At 35.3% G+C, this 22,511-nt stretch overlaps 1 protein-coding gene across 1 annotated transcript in view; it reads left to right on the top strand.

The window, feature by feature from the left end:
• CFAP54 (cilia and flagella associated protein 54) overlaps positions 1–22,511 on the top strand; it is a 138,820-nt gene that overhangs the window by 94,625 nt on the left and 21,684 nt on the right. Inside the window, 13 exon segments of the mRNA XM_032221166.1 lie at positions 409–531; positions 916–969; positions 4,225–4,441; positions 5,393–5,493; positions 9,410–9,579; positions 9,944–10,040; positions 10,340–10,490; positions 11,255–11,412; positions 12,621–12,800; positions 13,968–14,094; positions 17,746–17,901; positions 18,878–18,986; positions 19,197–19,308. Coding sequence (XP_032077057.1) covers positions 409–531; positions 916–969; positions 4,225–4,441; positions 5,393–5,493; positions 9,410–9,579; positions 9,944–10,040; positions 10,340–10,490; positions 11,255–11,412; positions 12,621–12,800; positions 13,968–14,094; positions 17,746–17,901; positions 18,878–18,986; positions 19,197–19,308 — 1,755 coding nt within the window.

The raw sequence follows: 22,511 nt of genomic DNA, 5'->3' as shown, positions 1-22,511 counted from the left end.
GTTTACAAATGTCACCATATTGTCTCCAACCATCTGGATCCCCATTTTACTGAGCCCTGAAGGATGGAAGGCTCAGTTAATCTTCAGCTGGTTAGGATCAAATTCCTGGCTATGGGCAGAGTTAGCATGCAATACTGCATTCTAACCACTGTGGCACCATGGTTCATTGAAATACTTGTTACAATTTGTTTAATTCTATCATGATTTCTTTTGGAAATTATCTATGAGAAGAAACTGAACCACCAATAATTATTTTAAGACTAATTCCACAGCTAAGAAAATCAATTACACAGTATTATTGGCTCTCTATGCTCAGGGAAGTTTCTATAGTTTAAGAAATAGCTTCTAGTGTTGCAAACATACATATACAGTACATTAATGTTAATTAGTTATTATTTTTATTCTTAGATGAAAGTCCTTACAGATTTGGGATTTTTCTCTGATGCCTTTCATGAACTCTGTATTATTAATCGTGGTGATAAAATTCCTTGGAGATTGCCTTCCGTATACAAACGTACTATAAAAGTTTGGGTAAAGATATTTATTTTCTTTCCTTAGCCTAAAATCCAGAAAATAGACTCCCTTGCATTTAATTGCTGGAATAGTTTGCCTCTGAAGGGTTTATAGCACTTGGCTTATTTTTTATTTTTCATTTTTAATGAAATAAAAGATTGTTTTCTTCTCTTTCTGAGATCTTAAGCAACCTACTATTTACCATAAAATAATCATTTGAAAATTTAAAGCCCTCACATAGTAAAAAGAAACAATATAGCTACAGAAGGGTATATTTATTTATTTTATGAATTTGAACTGGTTAAAGCTATTTTTGTCAGTGTTATTACTTCAATTTTCCATTTTTCTTACTGTATAATTATATAGTAATTATCTTATATTATTATTCTTTACTAAATTTAGATCTGCCCATCTTTTGATTCATCACAAAGCCTCTTGACAAGTGGAAATATGCAGGTAAGAAAGTATTATAGCTTCAATGGACTGTGAGAATAGACTTGAGAGACAGAAAAAGGAGAAGCCAAAACAATAGTCACACAGATATATTTCAGCCCATGAAAGGAATGAGAGGTGGAAAAAGTCTTAGAAGGACCCTTCCTAGTTCTTGGGAAAGTAAAAGCAGAGGAAGGGAGAAGTGCTTTCAGACTTGCAGGTTTTTGTTTCTCTAACTTACGATAAAGATAATGTTAATACTCATAGTTTTGATTTCTTGTTTGAACTATTTTGAAAAGCTGAAATACCTAATTTACATGTTCTAAGAGGAGACCATATTCTTAGTCTGAGAATGTGATATAAATGCTAACCAGTTTGGATTTCCTCAAAATATAAGATCAGCTCTAATTTGCATCTAAATATCTAAATCTACTTCTTCCCCCATAGAATCTAGTCCTTCTCACAACTGAAGACCTTCCTCAAAACAGAAATGATATTTTCTGCAATGCTGCAGATTGACATCAGTAAGATAGAGAGTAATGCTGAGAGTGACATTGTCGTTATCTTGTCCAAATAGAACTCATACTCATACTAATTCTCTTATATGTGTTTCATTTCATGCTACCACCAACTTGTAACTCAAAATCTCTCTATATAAATTGTAAAATAAGAAATGTTTCATTATTGCAGATATATTTGAGATAACCCATGCATTATTTTACATGAATAATCTGTTATTTCACAAGAGGTATCTCACATGTTAGTGTTTTAAGCTAAAATGCAATTTCTGGCAGTTAAATAAGTTCAGTATAATTTCAGTTGAGAAATTGTAACTCCTTTTTAACAACTGCCTGTATACAATTAAATATCTAGAAATTTAATACATCATAAATAGTACCTACTGTTGATAGGCATATGTAAAATTGTTAAATAGTAATTTGGAACTATTTGAACAAGCACACATAAAATGTATTTATAACTTTCACATAATCCAAATGGGAAGTATAAATTGGACTCCCACAGAGCTACATGTGCCTACAGCTATTACAATTTTTATAAATTACTTAGAATATGGAATGGTTTACTCGTCAAATTGCAGATCATATCAGATAGGAAAATGGGGTAATACTGAAGAGACAAAAGTTACAATTCAAATTTACCTTGTCAGACTTGAATCCAACAGGATAATGTCCAGCTGTGTTAGATTTCACATCTGGGTAAGAGAAATCAAGTGCATAGCTATAAGATAGCTTAGTGCCATGATGGTGAACCTATGGCACACGTGCCACAAGAGGCATGCGGAGCCCTATTTGCCAGCACGGCAGCCCTCAGCTCAGCATGTGTGTGGCGGCCTGTTGATTTTCAGCCTTTTGGCTGGCCAGGGGAGACCATTTTCGCCTTCCCCATCTTTAGGAAAGCCTCCTGAGCCTAGAGAGGGTGAAAAACAGGCCTAATGAGCCAACTGGAAATTTGTTCCCAAACTTCCAGTTTGCCTGTTGGGCCGTTTTTCGCCCTCCTCAGGCTTCAGGAAAGCCTCCAGAGCCCAGAGAGGGCAAAAAACAGGCCCAATGAGGCAACTGGAAATTTGTTCCCAAATGTCCGGTTTGCCTTTTGGGCCGTTTTTCGTCCTCCCCAGGCTTTAGGAAAGCCTCTGGAGTATAGAGAGGGCAAAAAACAGGCCCAATGAGGCAACTGGAAATTTGTTCCCAAACTTCTGGTTTGCCCGTTGGGCCGTTTTCACCCTCCCCAGACTTCAGGAAAGCCTCCAGAGCCTAGAGAGGGCAAAAAACAGGCCCAATGAGCCAATTGGAAATTCATTCCCAAACTTCTGGTTTGCTCGTTTGGCCACCTTTCTCCCTCCCCAGGCTTCAGGAAAGCCTCCAGAGCCTAGAGAGGGCAAAAAACAGCCCCAACGTGTCAACTGGAAATTTATTTCTAAACTTGTGAAAAGCCTCTGGAGCCTGGAGAGGGCAATATCCTCCCCCCCCCGGTGTGTAGCGGTTGCTTGTGCATGCGCAGTGGGGGGGTTGCTTGCGCATGCGTGGTGGTGGTCGCTCATGCATGCGCAGGTGTTTAGAAAAAGGTTTGCCATCACTGGCTTAGTGACAATGAGATCTAGGATTATTTTGATATGAAGTTGGAACAGACCTTTCAAATCATTAATTCTCTTCTTCATTCTAACTCACTCTCACATTCATCATATTTATATTGCCACCTATCTCATAAAATAAGATTTTGGGTGGCATACAATAAAAAAGAAGCCATAAAGTAAGCAATATTAAAAACATTTTACAATTTTTAAAAAAATCATCAATATTTACTATTAACAGAGTAGTTGAGAGGATTTGATGTCAAAGACCATACAGCAACCTCACTAGTCCATCATTATCTTTAAGATTTCCAAGCCTATTGACATAATCATATATTGAGACAGTTTTGGAAGGTTGACAAGAGTGGTGCCAGTCTTAGTTTGGGCAGCTGCTCTGCCAGAAAAGACTCTCACGTCTCCCCAGATGTAGCTCTTGCAGATGACCCTTGCAGCATATCTCTTCCGCAGGACCTGATGGAACAAGTAAATGTATTTAGGCAGAGATGGTTTCTTGCTCCCTATTGTGAAGGGCTTTAAAAGTTAAAACCAGCATCCTGAATTGGATTCAGAAGTAAACTGGCAACAAATGCAGCTCATGGAGTAGTGGTTTAACAGACATGCTTGAGTTGGGCATAACAGAAGACTGAATAATTGCCATAAATATCTTTTTTAAAAAGGAGATGGACTGTTCTTTGTAGAAACTGAAATCAGACAAAGATCAATATACTGAAATTTGAAAAGAAGGAATATTTAGACAGAATTTCTTGACAATAAAAGTTTTTAAGCAATGAAATATCATTGTTAGAGGTTTTAAAATGGGCTGCAAGACCACCTAGCAGATGTGTTTAGTGAATTCCTTCACTAAAAAGGGTTGGGGCAGATGGCCTATAAGATTCCTTGTAATTTGTAATCTTGACATTATTTAAAATCAGTACACATACGAATGGTTACATTTGTGATGCTTCAGCATAAATGAGTTTGGTTGAATTCATATAAGGGCATATTTTAAATGGAGGAAATAGATATATAAGGAAAATGGAAATTGCATGAAATGTTTCATTCCATATGTCTTTGCTAGATTTTAATTTGTCCTCAAAGAAAGATATTTTCTTTTACTTAAAAATAAATATTATTTGCATAGTCTTTAAAAGAAAATTACTTGTCTTAAAATATTTTTTTTAATTTATAAGGTATTGGAAGACGTATTTAACAGGCCTATAAATTCAACATGGACTGCAGCATGCGAATCAAAAATCATGGATAATTTTATATTAGCTAAAATGCATTTTATTATTAGTTTATCTGCAACATTATATTGTATTCCTGAAAAAGTAATGAGGACAGCATATTCTACTGACTCTGATACTTTAAGAAAGTCAGGAAGAAATACTGAAGCAATCATGAAAGGTATTCATAAGATAAACTAAAAGTTTTATTTTAACTATATGATATATGAAGCTTAAAATATTTTGAAAAAGGTTGTGCTTGCTTAACATGTCCCCAAAGGTGCTCCTCCCCTCCCCTCCCCAAACACCAACTGGAGCATCTTGATTTTTAAAAAAAAAATGTTTCACATTTCATTTAAGAAGCTTTTTCGCTTCTAACTAATTGATGGGGAATAGAAAGGATTTATACTGTTTGCAATTAGCCAGTCATTAACATCTGAGACCTCCTGGAGGTTAATCTGTGTCCTCAGATCACATGAATCAGAGTGCAAATGAGTTTTGGGGCTGCTGAAAGGGCTGCATTGTAAACAGGAACTAAGTAATGTCCTATTCCTCCCTCACTATTGAGAGGGGCTTTTCAATTTTTGGGAAATAAAACAGCTACTACACAAATGCATGGCACAACATAGGATAATCAATGCATCGGGACAGAATTAAATAATTATTTTGCACTTGAAAGAAAAGGGCCACTCCAAGGTCACGTTCTGGATATTGGTTTTTCATTTCATTGGTTTGAAAAAGGAGTTAGGGAGACTATCTATGTTAAAATTAACAAGCTATCTCTCAACAGAGGGGTAAGGATAGGATGCCCCTATATAGTTCCTGTTTACAATGTGGTCTTTTCAGCAATCCAAAGAGGATTCCATCCTCGCCATGCCTGTCATGCAACCCTTTGCACCCTTGTACACCCTCCCTAACCTGCATCCCATCTCTTGCACACCCTCACCCATGGTGCCGCTCACACACTCCCTTGCATCCCTGCACATGTGTTATACATTATACATGAGAATAGTAAATATACTTGAGAGTACCAGAGAAATAATTCATTTGTAATCACTTTTTCGCTATTTTAAGAGTTACATTGTTTTGAGTGCTTCCATTGGAATTGATCATGTATGTTATTTTTACAAAGGTTATGTATTACCTCCATCATATACAAGTGGAAAACGAGAATCTGTCTTGATTGTAGAACTTGAAAGGAACAAAGACATGTTAAATACTTCTATTCTGAAGGTAATTATAAGTATATGTTAAATGAACATCCACAGTCAACATTAATAACATTTTTTATTTTTGGAAAGCAATTTATTTTACATAAACTAAATGATTTCCATACAAGAAAATACACTTTTGTATTTTTTGTATTGAAGTCCAGGAATTTGAGCACAAGGTTCTATGAAGAACAGAGGAGTAAGAATACAAGAAATAGGAAAAAACAAAGATATTTTTGTGAAGTATGATACAAGCTGATGAACTAGGTTGAATATTGGAATAAATGTTATCCTAAACCAAATTATTGACTCTTCAGGGAGGACAGACATTGAAATAGTGGGAGATTTCAACTACCTTAACTCTATTGAAAAATTAACTTGGCCAAGATTGTAAAATCCCCAAATTTCTCTCAATAGTCTTGCTGATTATTTCATTTTCCAGAACACTGAAAGAGGATTACCCTTATTAGATTTAATAAAGAGAGGGCTGAAGAGTTAAAAATAGTGATAACTCTGTGAAGAAGTGACCATGTCAGCTTGAGTTTCAAACTAATTCAGATATAGAAATTGAAATATCATTATACATGTACATTGGACTTTAGAAAAAAGCAGCAACTTAGAGAAATACTAGATAAGATCCCATGAGTAAAGGGAGCATAGGAAGATTGGAAATTCCTGAAAGGTAAGGTGATGGAAGCAGATTTGTATGATTAAAAAATAGGGACAAGACATTTTAAGAAACTAAGGAGCTTTCAACTGAGTTAAGAATGAAAAGAGATACGTATAGGAAATGGAGAAGGAATCCCTATGGAGGTTTGTTGTATCTTGAAAATAATCAAAAGGACTGAGTAACTACAGTTAGGTCAGTCTGATGTTAATACAAGGCAAAACTTTGAATATGATTATTGAACAGTCAATTTTTAGCATTTAAAGAATATTCTACTTGGCAGGAGCCAGCAAGGTTCTATCAAAAATAAATCATGCTAAACAATCCTGGTCGTTTTATTTTTTCCAATCTAATGAAAAATTGGAGAAAAATACACAACGGCTGTTAGACTATCTGCCAATCCGTAAGCAGAATAACTTAAAAACTGAACAGAGCTGAAACAAACATAATATGGTTGAATAAGATGGCAAAAGAAGATAGATTTGAAAATGGTGACCACTTTAGTTGACCATGGTAATGTGGGGAATATAATATACATTGATTTCCAAACATCATTCAACAAGGGTGAGGGAAGTTGGAAGTTCAAACATGTGAAAAATAAATAAAAATCTATCCTTAGATTTTAATATAAACATTAAATATTAACATATATAATTTAATATAACGTACCAAAATATGTGTGGACTTACAGAAATGATGACTCTTGGGTCACAAAGAGCCAGAAGCAATTGAATGTCTAAACAACATTTGAAAAAACAAAGACATGAGTATAGAATAGGAAAGCTGAAATGGTAAACAAATTGATGCGTAATACTTTCTTTGGTGGAAATGACCAATTATTCATTCTTTTTGGCAGGCAAATATCTAAGAAGGGTGGACAGTGAAACCTACTTTTGTTTTAATATTCATTTTCCTAAAGTCTTACTCATACAGCACAATAAACAGATTCAATTTTCACAAAACTCTTAAAAGATTTTATTGGATCAGTTTTAATGAAAAGTATTGAAAAGTTGCATTCAAATGCTGTGGTTGAAAAATTAAATCAACACCCAGGACCTTAACCTACAAAAGAACAGGTTTATATATAATAAACTAGCTGATGACCTGGTGTTGCCTGGGTATTTATAAACGTTGAAGCGTTTGTCTGACAGGGAACCATTTGTCTGACGGGCCTTTCTTTCCCCATAGTCCCATTCCCATCATCCCTTCCCCCTTCCATCCGCTCCTCTTTCCTGCCCTATCTATGATCCTTGGAGGCATTGGTGCAGCAACGAAATCTATTATGGAATACAATAAAATAAGCATAAGGAAAAAACATTTTTTTTGGTTAAAATTATGAAGTAATTACGTCCGTTTAGAAATTTAAAACTTTATTAGAAATTTTATTTTTCACCCCTTCTCACCCACCATTGTGATAGGTGACAAAGAGCATCACTGTTCCTGAATTATCTGGTGAGCTGTATATAAAAACACAGAGCTGTTCTTTAGAGTGGATAGGGTTTGGGCATAACGATGGGAAAAGGCGCCACCCCCTACCTCTGCCACTACCACCCGTTTTACCATTTTCTCAAACTGGGTCTGGGACTGGAACATAAATCCCTGAGCTGGGCCATGCTGCACCGCCTCCACCACTGCTGAAATAGGCTGGGTCTCCTATGTGGTCTCCATACCTGTTTCGCCTTAGTTGGGGTGGTCCCATCCTTCGCACGATGATTATGGGCAAAGGACAATCCTTGGAATACGGGCCAAAGCTCTGAGGTGGGGGCGTGCTCAATCAAAGGCCTCTGTACTGGCCTAATCAGGCTCCCTTCACTTCGTAGGACTATTGTGTGAGGGAGAACTATGCCTGAGTTGGGGTGAAGGATGATCCTTGGAACATAGGGTGAAGCTGTTTCCTGTGAGATTGGGCCGCTACGGTGAGTTGGGGGGTGGGCAATCCGCTTAGGCCAAGGCGTGCTTAAACAAAGACCTCTGTACTGGCCTAATCAGGCTCCCTTTGTTTCATAGGCATACTGTGTGAGGGAGTATGGTCAATCAAAGGCCTCTATACTGGCCTAATCATGCACCCTTTGCTTCATAGGCCTACTGTGTGAGGGAAACGTATGCCTGAGTTGGGGTGAAGGATGATCTTAGGAACACAGGCCGAAGCTGTTTCCTGCGAGATTGGGCTGCTGCAGTGAGGTGGGGGCAGGCGATCTGCTTAGGCCATGCACGCTCAGTCAAAGTCCTTTGAACTGGCCTAATCAGGCACCCTTCATAGGCCTACTGCTGTACTGGCCTAATCAGGCTTCCTTCCCCCTCCCATGACATCACAAACAATTGCTGCTCTAGGACGCCACACGCGCTCTCCCTAAATGCCCAGGCTTTCCAGAGTTATTTCTAATGTTGGATTTTCCCCCTTATCAGAGGGAGCCCCTTTGTGGAGTACTGTGAAGCCGTTACCATGGCAACTCCACTCCACTGTATAGTAGAAGCCATTTTACAACAGCACGGTAGAAGCCATTACACCCTGAGGGGTGTTAGGGGTGTCTTAACTCCACTGTATTTGTCTCCAGAGGGTAAGTCATCTGTGTGCCAAGTTTGGTTGGAATTGCTCAAGGCGTTCCAGATTTATGCTGGGAAATACATATATACATACATCCTTTTTATATAAATATAATAAATAAATATAATAATATAATATAAAATAAAAATATATAATATAATATAATATAATATAATATAATATAATATAATATAATATAATATAATATAATATAATATAATATAATATAATATAATATAATATAATATAATATAATATAATGTGAAAGAAGATGTAGATAGAAGATATAGATTTCATCACCATTTCTTAGTTTGAGGAAATTACCTTGGTCTGTGTGTTTATTGGGTAGAAAATATTAAATGTAGGTATTTAAATTACTTCTTAAGTTCATGGTTGTAATTATTGTAATATATATATCCCTGTTAGCAACTTATAGTTGCATGTTCAATATGGCATAGAATCATTTGTTTTGTATGTATGTATTTGAAGAACTAGCTGTAAAACTAATAATATATTTGGATATTAATAACACTGAATGCCTCAATATTCACAAATACAATGTCAACAAATATTATATGCCTTAATATAAGGAATTTAAATGCAAACAAATTACATGCTTAATTCATGTAATTATCTTGTTTCTTAATGGTGTTTGCTCATATTGAAATAGTTTTTAATTTTTTAATTTTTATTAATTGATCAGTGATATAGTTTTGATTATTTTAGGGAATTTTATTGGGAGAAGCTGAAGAAAGGATTAATCTAATTCTTGAAACCATACAAAATAAGTATGGTGCACTGATATATAAGTGTTCAGCTGTAGAACTGGAAATTGTCATTGAAGCTAAACTTCAGCTTGCAGCTATTGCTCAACAGAGACTTCAAACAGCTTTCAGGTGAATTAAAAAAATACCTTGATAAATCCATTTTTCTACTGGAATAAAACTAACATTTGCTGAAAGTAGTGCTTCATGGATGATTGTCTTAACTGATACCTTTTTCACTTCATTTAAAACATTAAAAAATTGGAAAAGCATTCATTGATAAGTGAATTAACATTTGGTGACTGGCAGGAAACACATTTTCCTGAGCTGTTTGGAATGACAACAGCTATTCATATCTTGATTGTTGTAATAAGCAGTATGTAGGGCTATCATGTGTATGTATGTATTGAATATTAAATTCCTAACAACTTCAATCTGAATTTCTCTCTCTCTCTCTTTATCTATCTATCATCTATCATTGTGTTTTTGGTTACAGTGCTGCACTGGTTTTTTCTGCAATAAAACTACTCCAAGATGCAGAGGTTTTCACAGATACATCTAATTCTCAAAAAGATGCAGAGAAAACAGATAAGGTATATTTCAGTATTCACATTTTATTAAATTGATAGTGCTGAGAGCATTATGGGTCACTACAATAAATATTGAAATACTTTTAAAATTATTCTATTGTTATTTTATGGATTTTTACTTTAATACAGATACATTTACTTTATTCCACGTGGCACAATGAAAGCTATATATTTTACACTTAACAAAACATTTTAGTAAGCATGACATATAAGAGTCATTCTCTATGTTAAAATGCATTAATCAATTATAGAACAATTGAACATTAAACCTAGTAATCAGTTCATTTCCCCCTTTTGATCAGGGATATGATGGAAGGATTTCTGCTGAGGATTCCAATCTTATTCACAATGTAACAGCACGAGAACATTTGAATATACACATATGGCTAAAATGTCGTTTGGCATTAGTGATTGCAATTACAGCTCAGGCAAGAGGCATTGAAATAATGAAAGGTAATCAGTAGTCAATAGTATATAAAGTCAGGTAAATGCATAAACAAAATTTAATTTTGAAAGCTATCTGTGTTACCTCTTCAGAAACATTTATATATTTATGCATATTTCCCATGATTACTTCCTTGTCTAGAAATACTTTTTTGTAGAAGCTGCTTTTCAATGCATCTTGCTAGCACTATAAACCTCTTTGTCCTCTTGAGCATTCAAGTAGCATTGTAAATCTCTATAGGTGGTTCCTTAGTTAACAACAACTTGTTCAGCAACCATTCACACTTGGAGTGGCACTAAATAAATGGTATTTATGGCTTCATCAAAGGTACAGCTAACACAGTGATTTTACAGTCATGTGATTGGGATTTGAGTTTTCAGAAACCAGTCCAGATTTCTGAACTTTGCAGGGTTCTGTAATTTGTTACCTTCTATACAGGCTTCCCATAAGTAAAATTGATAGGAAAACGTACAAGAAGTCAGAAGTCACAATTATGTGGAGTTCTCATTTAATGTCCCATGGTAATTCACGTTACTGCATCACTGAGCAATACACATTCTGATCCCAATTACCATAGTTAAGCAGGGTCTACATGTGCTGTATTGAGATAATAAAAGCAATATACGTTTGTTCATATTTCTCATAAAATAATGTTAAGAACTATGTTGGATGTGCTCAAATATCTTTTATATCAATTACAATAATAAAGTATTATAAAATGATACTTTGTTCCATAATTATTCTTGATGGCATTATTTTACTTTTCTTCAAGAAAATGAATTAACAGAGTGTTCTAGTCTGATTAATGAAGTAAAAATGGAAGTGGAAGCATTCAATGATATTGAGACTCTTGCTGAAATTACCATGCAAGCCGTTATACTTGGACTTCAAGAAAGACTACCAGTGGCTGATATTAAGCTTCATTTACAGGTATTTAGCACAAAACTGAATTATCAATTATTTCCCAGTATCATTCTTATGAAACAAATGAATTTTGATGCTATTTATAATTTAATTTGCATTTTACAGTAAAATAACCTGAGATTAATTATTACTGCCTAACAGTTTCAATATTTCATAAGAAAAATGCAGAAATAACATTTTCAGGCATTTGGTAGTCACATAATTTTGGTATGGAGTGAGTTTCTCATCAAAGGAGATTACTGTATTCTTTGGAGTATAAGACACTCTGAAGTATAAGGCACACCTAGTTTTTGGGGAGGAAAACAAGGGAAAAATATCTGCCTCTGCCTCCCAGCAATTTCCCTCCTTGCAACAAACTGCAAACAGTACAGACAATATACACTGTTTATAATGTTACATTTCAGACTATACTTGTACAGATGCTGTCAAAATTGATGTGCTTTCTGGAAGTATAGTTATTCTCTGCTATTTAAAAGAAGATACAATAGTACTGACATTTATTTTAAAAAGCTTCTTCATTTTGTTAAGCTGTCTAGAACAATAATAAAGCAGTCTTTAAAAAATAAGTCTAATAATTTGAACTTTCTATAGGCATTTATAGTTACTGACTTACCTCCTTGCAGCAAACAGCCTGATTTGCACAAGAAAAAAATCTCTGCCTCTGCCTCCCAGCAATTTGCCTTCTGGAGCAAACAGTGTTTCACTTTCAATTTCTCTCGATCATTAGCTGTTTCAGGCTGCAGGGATTGCTATAACCTATTGCAGTCTCGACAAGCCCCTGTTTGCTGCAAGGAGATAAATTGCTGGGACGCAGAGGCCAAATGTGGGTTGGTGGGGCTATATTCAGTGTATAAGACGCACCCAAATTTTTAGCCTCTTTTTTTGGCGGGGGGGAGGTGCATCTTATACTCCGAAAAATACGGTATCATCTTAGCTGTTAGATTTGTGTAGTAGGTGGTTCCAACCATGCTGTTAATTGAATCTAATTTTGAGAAGAGTCATGTTCAAAACTCTGCACAGTTTTAAGAGGGTTAGGGTAATATTCTATAGATACTGCAGTCAAGAATTGTGTATACTTACATATAAAACAGGATTATTGCTTGGCAGAAGAGTAGTGATAGAAAACAGGATAAATTTAGACATGTCTTTGGTAATAGAATTTGAGAGCTGAAAATGTAGGTCTGCCTCTCTGTCATCTATCTTCTTTCACACAGAATGTAATCAAATTGCTTGAAGAAACGACACTGATTTCTCCACCAGCTAATTTAATATTAGTAGAGAGTATGCTTCTACTAGCTGATATAATGAGAACAGAAACAGAAGATGGTTCAGAATCATGTAAAACGGACCAGTTGAATGTATTAGTTCAGGCACACGAACTAGTAATTAAACAGGTAAGTATATACTAATAATTGAATGTTACTATAGTTTTTCAGTGTTTTTCAGCTTCATTGGAAAGCTTTAAATTTTGGTGGTTTTATCAGTCTTATCCTCAGCTACTGCATTTTTAAATTTAAAATTGAACGTTAAATACAAAATGAAATTAATGTTATGTATTGGTGGACTTCTAAAACCAGGCCAGGAATCAGATCACATTTAATTTTGTTTTTGAAATTGGGTCAAGTATGCAAGGGATGGGTGCAGTTCAGATGGATCATGTGGCAGAACCTTTTACTGTTTGATCTTTTGCATCTTCGACACTAGACCATGCTCTGTGAACAAATTGCATTTCAAACTCTTAGAAAAAAATTATGTTCCTTTTATCACATTTCTATGTGGTAAATGCAATGTATTGTATATGGATAGATCAAAAATGATAGAAAGATTGGTAAAGTTACTTTCAGATTTGTGGGTCTGATCCTGATCTTCTACTTATTATCATTAACTCTTGATTTGACATTCAGTTGTTCAACCTGAAGAAAATAAAACCATTTTTTATTTACTGAAACTGATTTACAATGAATGGATTATTTTTGGAATATAATTGAAATCTATGAATTAGGTACACAAATACTAACTACAAGTCTTTGTTTTACTTAGTTAAAAATACTATTAGTTAAGCTCGTCATGCAATGCCACATCATGGAATGTTCTTCATTCCCACAGACCTAAATTTTCTTCTCTTTTTCTCTAAACAATTAGCAAGCAGGGCTTAATGAGCACAAACCCTGATTAGGAAATTTTGAGACTATTTCCCCTCCAATTATCTATATATAAAATACAAATTTTAATTTATGTTGATATTGCGGCTCAGAAGAAATAGATGGTCAAAGTCAAATTCTGAATTTCTTTTGTATTTTTTTAAAAGAAAGTACTTTCTTCTTTTCTTATGGATAATTCAATGAAGCTTTTAAATATGAAGTGGGAAATGATTTATTTAGACATTGAGATATATTTATGTGATTTCTTATTTTCCTCCATTCCCTTCTCTCTTTTTCCCTAGTAAATTGATGTCCCATGCTGTTGGGCTATTATGAGTTATTATGGGGCTAAATGGTTTGTCCCTTGGGATATTTTGATAATGTGCATATCTTTTATTACAAAGTTGACATTTTCAACAGCTGTTTATTTTGGGGCAATCACTTGAACAACATGGACAAGATCCTACTTTAACAACTATAAAAATGCCTATGATGAACATATACCTGCCACACATCGCACTACTGGCAAAAATCAAAATGAGAATTGGTAAGGATTGTTTAATACAATACAAGCTTTTGTTATTTCTGAAACTTATTTAAGGGGTTTAATGTATGTGGAATCTATTGATTTCATATATAAAGTTATACTATAAATTTTTGGCTAGCATCAATATATATAAAGACATTGTAAAGAAAAACATATTTCTATAACTTACTATGCCTACAACTATTTTGTGTTTCACATTTTTGATAATTTATAGCAGATATAAACTATATAAAACTAACAGGATAATGTTTACTGAATTTATATTAAAATAATCTTTTTTTTATGACAGAAATCCTAATTCTTCAGTCAAACGTACTGTATAACCAAATTCTTACTTACATTTGGAAGCTAGATAAATTTTATTTTAATATATTTATATGGGCATCCAATTCACTCAGTGGCTCACAACATTTTAAATCCATAACATAAAAACCATAAAACCCCAACTTCCATGGCAATGGCAACACATTCAAACCAACCACTTGATCACTGCAAAATGTTTCACTTTTGTAAGGTCAGAAGCTTTGCTTTGAGCTGTAGTACCTGTATTCTAAAAGACAGAGCTACAGAAATTAATTGACCTGTTTCTTCTTTCCTCAATTCATTCTCTCATGACTACCATATTTTCCTGTTTTCAGGTATGAGCTGGTTGTAAATTTCATTGCATAACTGTTATGTTTTCCTTTGAGTAATGAAGACGTATTGGTGAAATAAAGAGATACAATGGATTGAAAATTAAGAAAATATAAATCATATGGAATTTATATGATTTTGTATTTAAAATCAACATTCCATGAAAGATCCTTTGCAAAAGTGTTTGTTTCAAAGATAAATTGACTTTCAATTATTCCAATTCACATGTTAGGTTAATTAATCAATTGTGATTCTAACAGTTTTTTTTAATTCCATAAAATTTTACATTGGCTGTAGTGTCTGATTAACACATGGTATGAATCACTTGTCATTACGAGGGTTTCACAAGGTCTATAATCTTTTGAAAATTGGTACTGAATGAATTAATACATTGCTGATTGTTAGTCTAGTCTTATTCTTGTTCTTCTGTGGGCACAGTTCATTATTTTCTACAGGTAGTCCTTGCTTATCAACTATTCGTTCAGTTATCATTCAAAGTTGTCATGGTGTTGAAAAAATAACTTTACAGCCCATATATGACTATGTACGACTTTTTTGTATCCCTCAATCAACTTGATCACTGTTACAGTCTACATGTTTTTTTTTGAATTTTTTAAATTGTTTTAGTTAAACAAAAACACACAAAAAAAGAATCTTCTTTCATTACATCTTGTAGAAAGCGTATCGATTGGTTACAAATATATTCCGTGCGTTTCTTCCACCATCCTTACATATACTTCATTCAGATCGAGTTGTACATTTTAAGTCAAGAAAGAAAAATTGTGTATTTTACTATCCCTGTACCACAATTCTGATTTAATTACCATTATTTAAACATGTTTTTATCTAGAATCATTTATATTTAAAGACACAACCACCTACTGGCATTTGCAGTTTCAATAGATCTCCAATAACATTACACCTTTATGACATATTCTAAAACAACTTCAGTTAAGTAAGATATCTAAGCATTCCCCCCCTCCCAATAACACACCTGTATATATCATTAGATATTATCCATTAACATTTCTTTGTTATTATTATAGTTGACTAAAAGTTATTTACTGTTTATCTCACCTTTCCTCTCCACAGGCCCACACAATATTATACCTTTATAGCCATCTTTAAACAATGATTTATTAATAAGATTTATAGGTCTTTTCCCTCAATCCCAAATTAGTTAATTACATGCTAAGAAAATAAACGTTAAGTATCTAAGACAATCTAAAAAATGTTAACATTTCTACTTATCAATCACCAAAAGTATACATTAACATTTTTATGGCCCGGTTATTTATCCTAATTAAGGTTATCATTTCACTATTAGTATCATAGTAAATTATATGTTAACAAATATACATTCAATGGTAATATAGAACAGTCTATAAAGTACTAAAATCTCTACTTATTAATCATCAATAATTAACTAGCTTTTTTTTTCATCAACTAGCATTATTAACCAGTATCTTTCCAGTAACAAAATGGTCTTTTCTCTCTCGCCAGCTGTTGTGTCGATTCCCTTTCCAGGGTTTAAGACTTCTGTCCGCACTTTGTAGTTTAAAAGATCTCTCATGTAGTTTTGTTGCCCTTGAGTTGTTATTAATGTATGCTTAACTTTGGTTGTCAGGTTTATTTCTGGATAGATTTGTCTTATTAACTCCATCTTTTTCGCTCTTTCTTTTTCTCCTGCATCTTGGGGTTTGGGATGAAGCACCAAATTATCAAAGTCACTTTTCCAGCTTCCCTTCTTTCCACCTTCACTCACGTTTGCTCCATTAATAAGTTCATCTAACTTCTTATCTTTGTTTTCTATATTTTCATTCGCTTCTTTAATTTCTGAGGCGGCAGCCCCATCATCTTTTTTTGTGATACCCCATAGTCTGTCCCATTTCTTGTCAAACCTCTCAAGTCCTTCTGAGATGTTTTGAAGTCCAGCCAAAATGTTTTGAATTATCAAGTTTTCTTCATCTGAGTATTGATCCATTTTTTAGAGTAAAAAGAAATATAAGGGAAAAGCAAAGAAAGGAATTTGGTACTTTCTGCCACTCTAGCCTGTCACAAGTTTTTGAAGAATATATCTATTTTTATTTTAAATCTTAAGCAGATGTTCTTTTATGGTTTTCAAAAAAGAAGGGTTCAAGTCTTTTTCTTTCCTTTTCCAATTCTTGCCAAAATATTTTCCACACGCTCCAGCAGTAGACTATTTGTGACCTTGAGTCTTTATCAAGTTTTATAAACAAGTTCCAAACCCTTCTGTTGCAAAGTCAGTGTTGTCAAATAGGAGTGAACAAAGGATACATTTGTTGCAACAGCAAAAGGAAAAAAAACTTCAGTCTTAGACTTCCAAGTGGCAGATTCAACTATTTTAAAGACTTTTTCCTTGAGTATCTTTAATATGATATTATAACAAGTAGAAGGAGAAGTTTATTAAAGTAAAAAAAGTTTTAATTTAAGCCAAAAAAGTTGGAGTAGCGAAAAGAAATAGAGGAAAAAGATCAGTCTCTTCACCTCAAGCGGAGAAACAGGAACATTACAATCACTTCAATCCACAAAGATTGGAGAGAGGGTTTGCAAGAAACTACAATTTACAGTGCTCTCTAAATTGTTTTTTCTCCAATGTCTCCTCTCAGCGAGGGGAAGGGGATAAAAAAAAAGCAAGCAATTTCTGTGGGCAGTCTTTCTTTTGCTTAACCCTTTCTGCTTCTGGCATAGACAGATTGCTTTGATGTGTAGAAGAACAAAACAGCTGGAAAGGTGAGTCATGGCCATATAATTTCCCACTTAGTGACTGCTTTGCTTAGCAATGGAGTTGCTGGTGTCAGGATCATTAAGTGAGACACTACATGTATGTAGTTTAGAGAAAATATAAGTATGCACTTCTAAATTTCACTTGCAAAGTATATATCTGGAATAATTCATTTCTTGTATTAAAGGGCTGCATTTCATTTATTCAATGTTTGACTTTTATTTTGCTTTAGAAATAATTGGTGAAATATTTTTCTGTAAATTGATTTCTAGGGCATACCTTAACTTTAGAATTATTATGTAAATCCAAACCACAAAGTGAGTTGCAGTGGTTAAAAGCCCTACAATACACAGAAACAGCACTAAATCTTTGCATAGCATCAGTAAAAGAAGATTTAGAGCTAGAAGCAGAACTTCTTTTTCGAAAAGGTAAAAAACAACTAATTTTTTTCTAAAGGGCTGCTCAAATTTCATGTTGCATCTGAGAGCTAGAGAGTTGATAACCTAGCTCCCTAACAGTTTATAGTATTCTGTTTTGTATATTCTGTGCTTCCTATTGCAAAGTATTGTAGTATACCTCCCTCTGCAGACAAGTGGCTAATTAAGTTATGTCTTGATATCCAATAACTGTCAAGCCCCAGGGAAATCAGAAAATCCAGGCAGTTTAAATGAGTATAAATATTTATTGCAAGTCTAAGCTCTCTACTACCAGTAGAGCTCTGAACTACCACCAGTAAAAGCAAATTGGTGGTAGATTAAGAGTAAAAAAAAATGAAGGTGGGCTGATCTTAAATCTCTTGTGGCATAAAGGGACTCATAACTGATGATGTGTTTGACCCCTTCCTAAGCCTGGTCATCTCCTATATCAACTTTGTATAGTATGCTAAAAGTAAATCTGATGCAGAATTTAATTGAACTTGGGAAATTTTTGGATTACAATTCTAAATATGTACTTGCAGCAAGTTTGCGTTTCTCTTAACATAAAAATTTAATGCGCTAGATGTTAATAATCTATTAGATGAAATTGGATTTTCAGATGCTTAATTAAATTTACTGTCATTCTTAATTTTATTTTATGATGATTCCTACTATTGATATTCATATATTATTTGGATTTTAACAGTGATCTTTAGTTTTCTGTGATCTGTAGTTTGTAATTTTCTATAGTTTAAGTTACGTAAAACTAATTAATGAAATATTTAACATTGAAACTTAATTCCTTGATACTAGTAAATTCCATTTCCTCATTTGTTTTATTTGTCTTTATTTTTTTATCTTTTCTTTTTCATTGCCATTTTAAAAAATTATTAAGAAAATATAATTTAAAAGAAAATAGTATTCTGCTTTATTATTTCTATCAGGAAAAACAAATCTCTTTAAATAAATTCATATGTATCATTTTTAGGAAGAATAGAACGACAACTTGATTCATTAGGTCTTAATAAATCAGAATTAGCTGTTGACAGCTTGTTGGATGCCATAACTTTAAGCCTGCTGAGTTACCAGCACTATGGGTGAGCAGTTTTTCCCCCTATGTTATTTAGATTAGTATGTCAGGTAAAAGAAAACAATAATTAAAACATACAATTTACACTGAAAAGTTCAGACCATAAAACATTTAAAAGGGCTGGATGAATAAAACTTATTCACTTAAAAATATAAATGTTTGCCAAATGCTAACTAAGATGTTTGGATTCCTTGCTTTTTCATTTATTTTTTTGCAGATTAATAAGAAGATCATATATGGAGATAGCGCTGCTTTATTTTTATTTATGTACAAACAAGGAAGAGTCTCCGACATCAGGTACTGTGAAAGGAAGAACATTTAAGCAGAAGGTATGTAAAATTGTTTTTAAGGCTAATATATATTTAAACCCCAAATTTAGTATTATATTACAGGTCTATAAAGCTATAAGCCTGAATATAGAGACATTGTTATTGCTTTGTGCATGAAGTTGAATTAATGGAAGGGGTCAAAATGTCAGGACAATGAGCAAGGTAATGTGATTGAAATCCTACCATTGTTGTCTATAAGCATCAATGTTATATGTACAGCAACCCTTGTTAAGTAATTGTTCACATTTACAGTGGTGAGAAAAAATAAATTTGCAACCAATCCCTGGCCTGAACAGGAGTTGGACGGGACTTGGTTGTTTTGCCGAGGTGGGATTCCTTCTGATTGATACCCTCAGCAATGCCCTGGGAGATGGCTTGGGCAATGACTTCCCTCATTTCAGCTGACAGTGCAGGACCCTGGTCCTCCACGGGCCTAGCCTTAGATAGAGCGAGATAACCCCTGTCCTTAGTAAGCCTTGATTCCTCCTCCTCGGGAATAAAGCACTGGAAGGGCTCTAATTCCTCCCTTATGGAGGAACTGGGAGAATCCGGGTAGCCCAGCGAAGGGTAGCCTCCCGCCAGGAGATTCTTCCTGACACCCCTCATCTATCAAGGAGGGGGAATACCCCCCCCAGAGAAGGAGACAGGACCCCTCCCCCAGACCAATCAGGCAAAGGACAAGGCAATGAGGCCCTACGCTCAGGGGATTTGGCCTGTCCCTGGGCTTTCCCAGAGGCTTTTCCTGATGTCTTGTGCCTCCTAGCCTCCTCCCTTTGAGAGCTTTTGCTCCCTGAGGAGCCATGGCAATCCTTCCCTTTGGTGCCCTTCCTTCCCTTCTCGCTTGTGGTGGAGGATCTGGCCTACTGCGCTTCGAAGAGGGCCCAGGCAGATCCTCCAAACCTCCATCTGCCATCGTGCGCCTTTCTTTTTTTTTATTGAAAATTTTTGAAAACAAAACTTTTACAAATATTTACCTCCCTCCCCCTCCCCTACCCCAACCCCCCCAACCTTCCCCCCCCGACTTCCAAGAACCAATACAGAGTATAAATTCATCTTCTCCACTCCAGTTTATATCTCTCATTTGATTGGTCCATCGTGTGCCTTTCTTGAAGATCTTCCCAAGCTGGCAGTGGCTGAAGTGTGAAGATGGATCAGCAGTAGTAGGATGGCACCAGGTGCGAGCCAGCTGGCTCCACAGTGCTCATAGATCTGCTGCAGGAGCTGGAGTATGACCAGGTGGCCAACCACTCCAATGCCACTCAATCACTGTTCTGAGGGAATGGAGACCTTGCTGGTGTCCCATACAAGATCAATCATTCCCCAGCGGCGATCTGCGGCTGAGAGTGCAAAGTGCAGCTCTTCGAAGACCTCTGAGGCTTCTTCAGCAAAAACAGCACAAAAATGTCCTTTAAAATGGCTGCTGTGCTGTTCTGGTGCGATTTCAAGCCTCTGCTGACAGTTGCAGCCTCTGTAAACTGTTGCAAGGAGGTCCGCGAAATCGTGCCTCCAAAATGGTCACTGCACTCACCGGGAATGAAGGAGAGCTGTCAGAAGCAACCGGAGCTCCTAATGGAGGCTCCGGAGCCACTTAAAGTCCAATGACAGCTGGGAGGCGAGTCAAGGAGCCCCCTGACACCCCTGTGCTTGCCAGCCACCGCCGCTTGCGACCAGCAGACCTCTCAGCAATTTAACAATCAGTGATTAAACAATTTCAAAGGAAACCTATACTACTCTACAATCTTTCTACTATAGAAAAAACTAAAACTGTACTGGAGAGTCCCAGTCTATCTGCTCAGAACTGAGGAGCTCACCAAATTTAGTCCAAACGGGCAGACTGAGTTTTTAAACTGATCTCAATGAGGCACAGGAGGCGTGGCTAAAGAAAAATCTACTCAGTCCTAGATAGACTGAATTTAACCCATGCTTGGCTCTCCACGCAGCGTACAGGAGAAAAATAAATTTGCAACCAATCCTAGCAATTGCTTCATTTAATGATCCAGTTGCTGAGCCCAATTGTTCAGTTAATCATGGCACAAAGAGCAGATGGAAAAAATGTCTGTCTGTCTGTCTGTCTGTCTGTCTCCCTCCCTCTCTCTGCCTGGATAGATAGATAGATATAGAATTTTAATCATGTTGTTATTATCATTTGATATTATTTACTTAACTCCTACAGACACTACTGTGTATATTATACATATACATATATACTGCATATAAAATAGGGTACTACACTACAGACACTATTACTGCAGTTCTCAGCTTTTCTGGTTTCAGGACCACTTTATATTTTTGAACATAATTGACGATTCCAAGGAGCTTTGATTTATGTGGTTGCATTTATCAATATATACTGTATTAGAAATTAAAATTGAGAAATGTTAAAATATTTATTTCACTTTGTGGACCCTCTGAAAGGAACTCATGTTGAGAAGAACAGCATTATGCTGATCCCTGAAATATTGATGTGAGTATCTAAGCGCACATCCACATAGCTCTCTTGCCTGATGTGAGGACAGCCCATTAATAAGTCTTCGAGTATATATCTACAGGCCTCTGCTTTTCTTCTATCTGTCCCCCCACACACAACTCACCCAGCTCAAGAATAATTGGAATGCTATACTTTGGAAATGATATTTTCCTGAACATCCCACATCATGCATTGTAGAAGTGGCCTGAAATGATCTGCTCCATGCCAGCATATCTTGTAGCTCCAATTTAATTCTGCTAATTTTCTGTGAAACCACTTTCTTCAGTCAGGTCCCTGACATTCCTCTGTCTTCCTTTGGATGCAGAATAGACCAGAACTTTCCTTTTGAAGCCACTTTGTAAATGTATTGGTTTACTGATCATCTAATGTGAAGACATGAAACCAGCCTGTGATTGGCTTAACACTAACAAGAAGTAATTGAAATTAAATAAAAATACTTGAGTCTTTCTATAGCCTACCTGGCAGGAAATTCCCTTCTCATTAGCTGCTGTTTTCAGGAAAGTCCCATTTTCTCACATCATCCCCTGCCTTATGTTTTTAGGATACTTAAAGTTCCCACTCTCATGCTAAAATATACCCTACACATGTAAATTGCATTCATTACCAAATCTGAGATCTCTCCCCCCCCAAGTGAACTGTTTAAAATGGCCTCGTGAAAACATTTAAAGGAAGTAAATTGACTGAGAACGACCACAGAGGGAAGAATCAGTCAAAA

The sequence above is a fragment of the Thamnophis elegans genome, chromosome 7 (assembly GCF_009769535.1).
Source record: "Thamnophis elegans isolate rThaEle1 chromosome 7, rThaEle1.pri, whole genome shotgun sequence".
Classification (NCBI taxonomy): Eukaryota; Metazoa; Chordata; class Lepidosauria; order Squamata; family Colubridae; genus Thamnophis; species Thamnophis elegans.
This window is presented reverse-complemented; position numbering and strand designations above follow the sequence as displayed.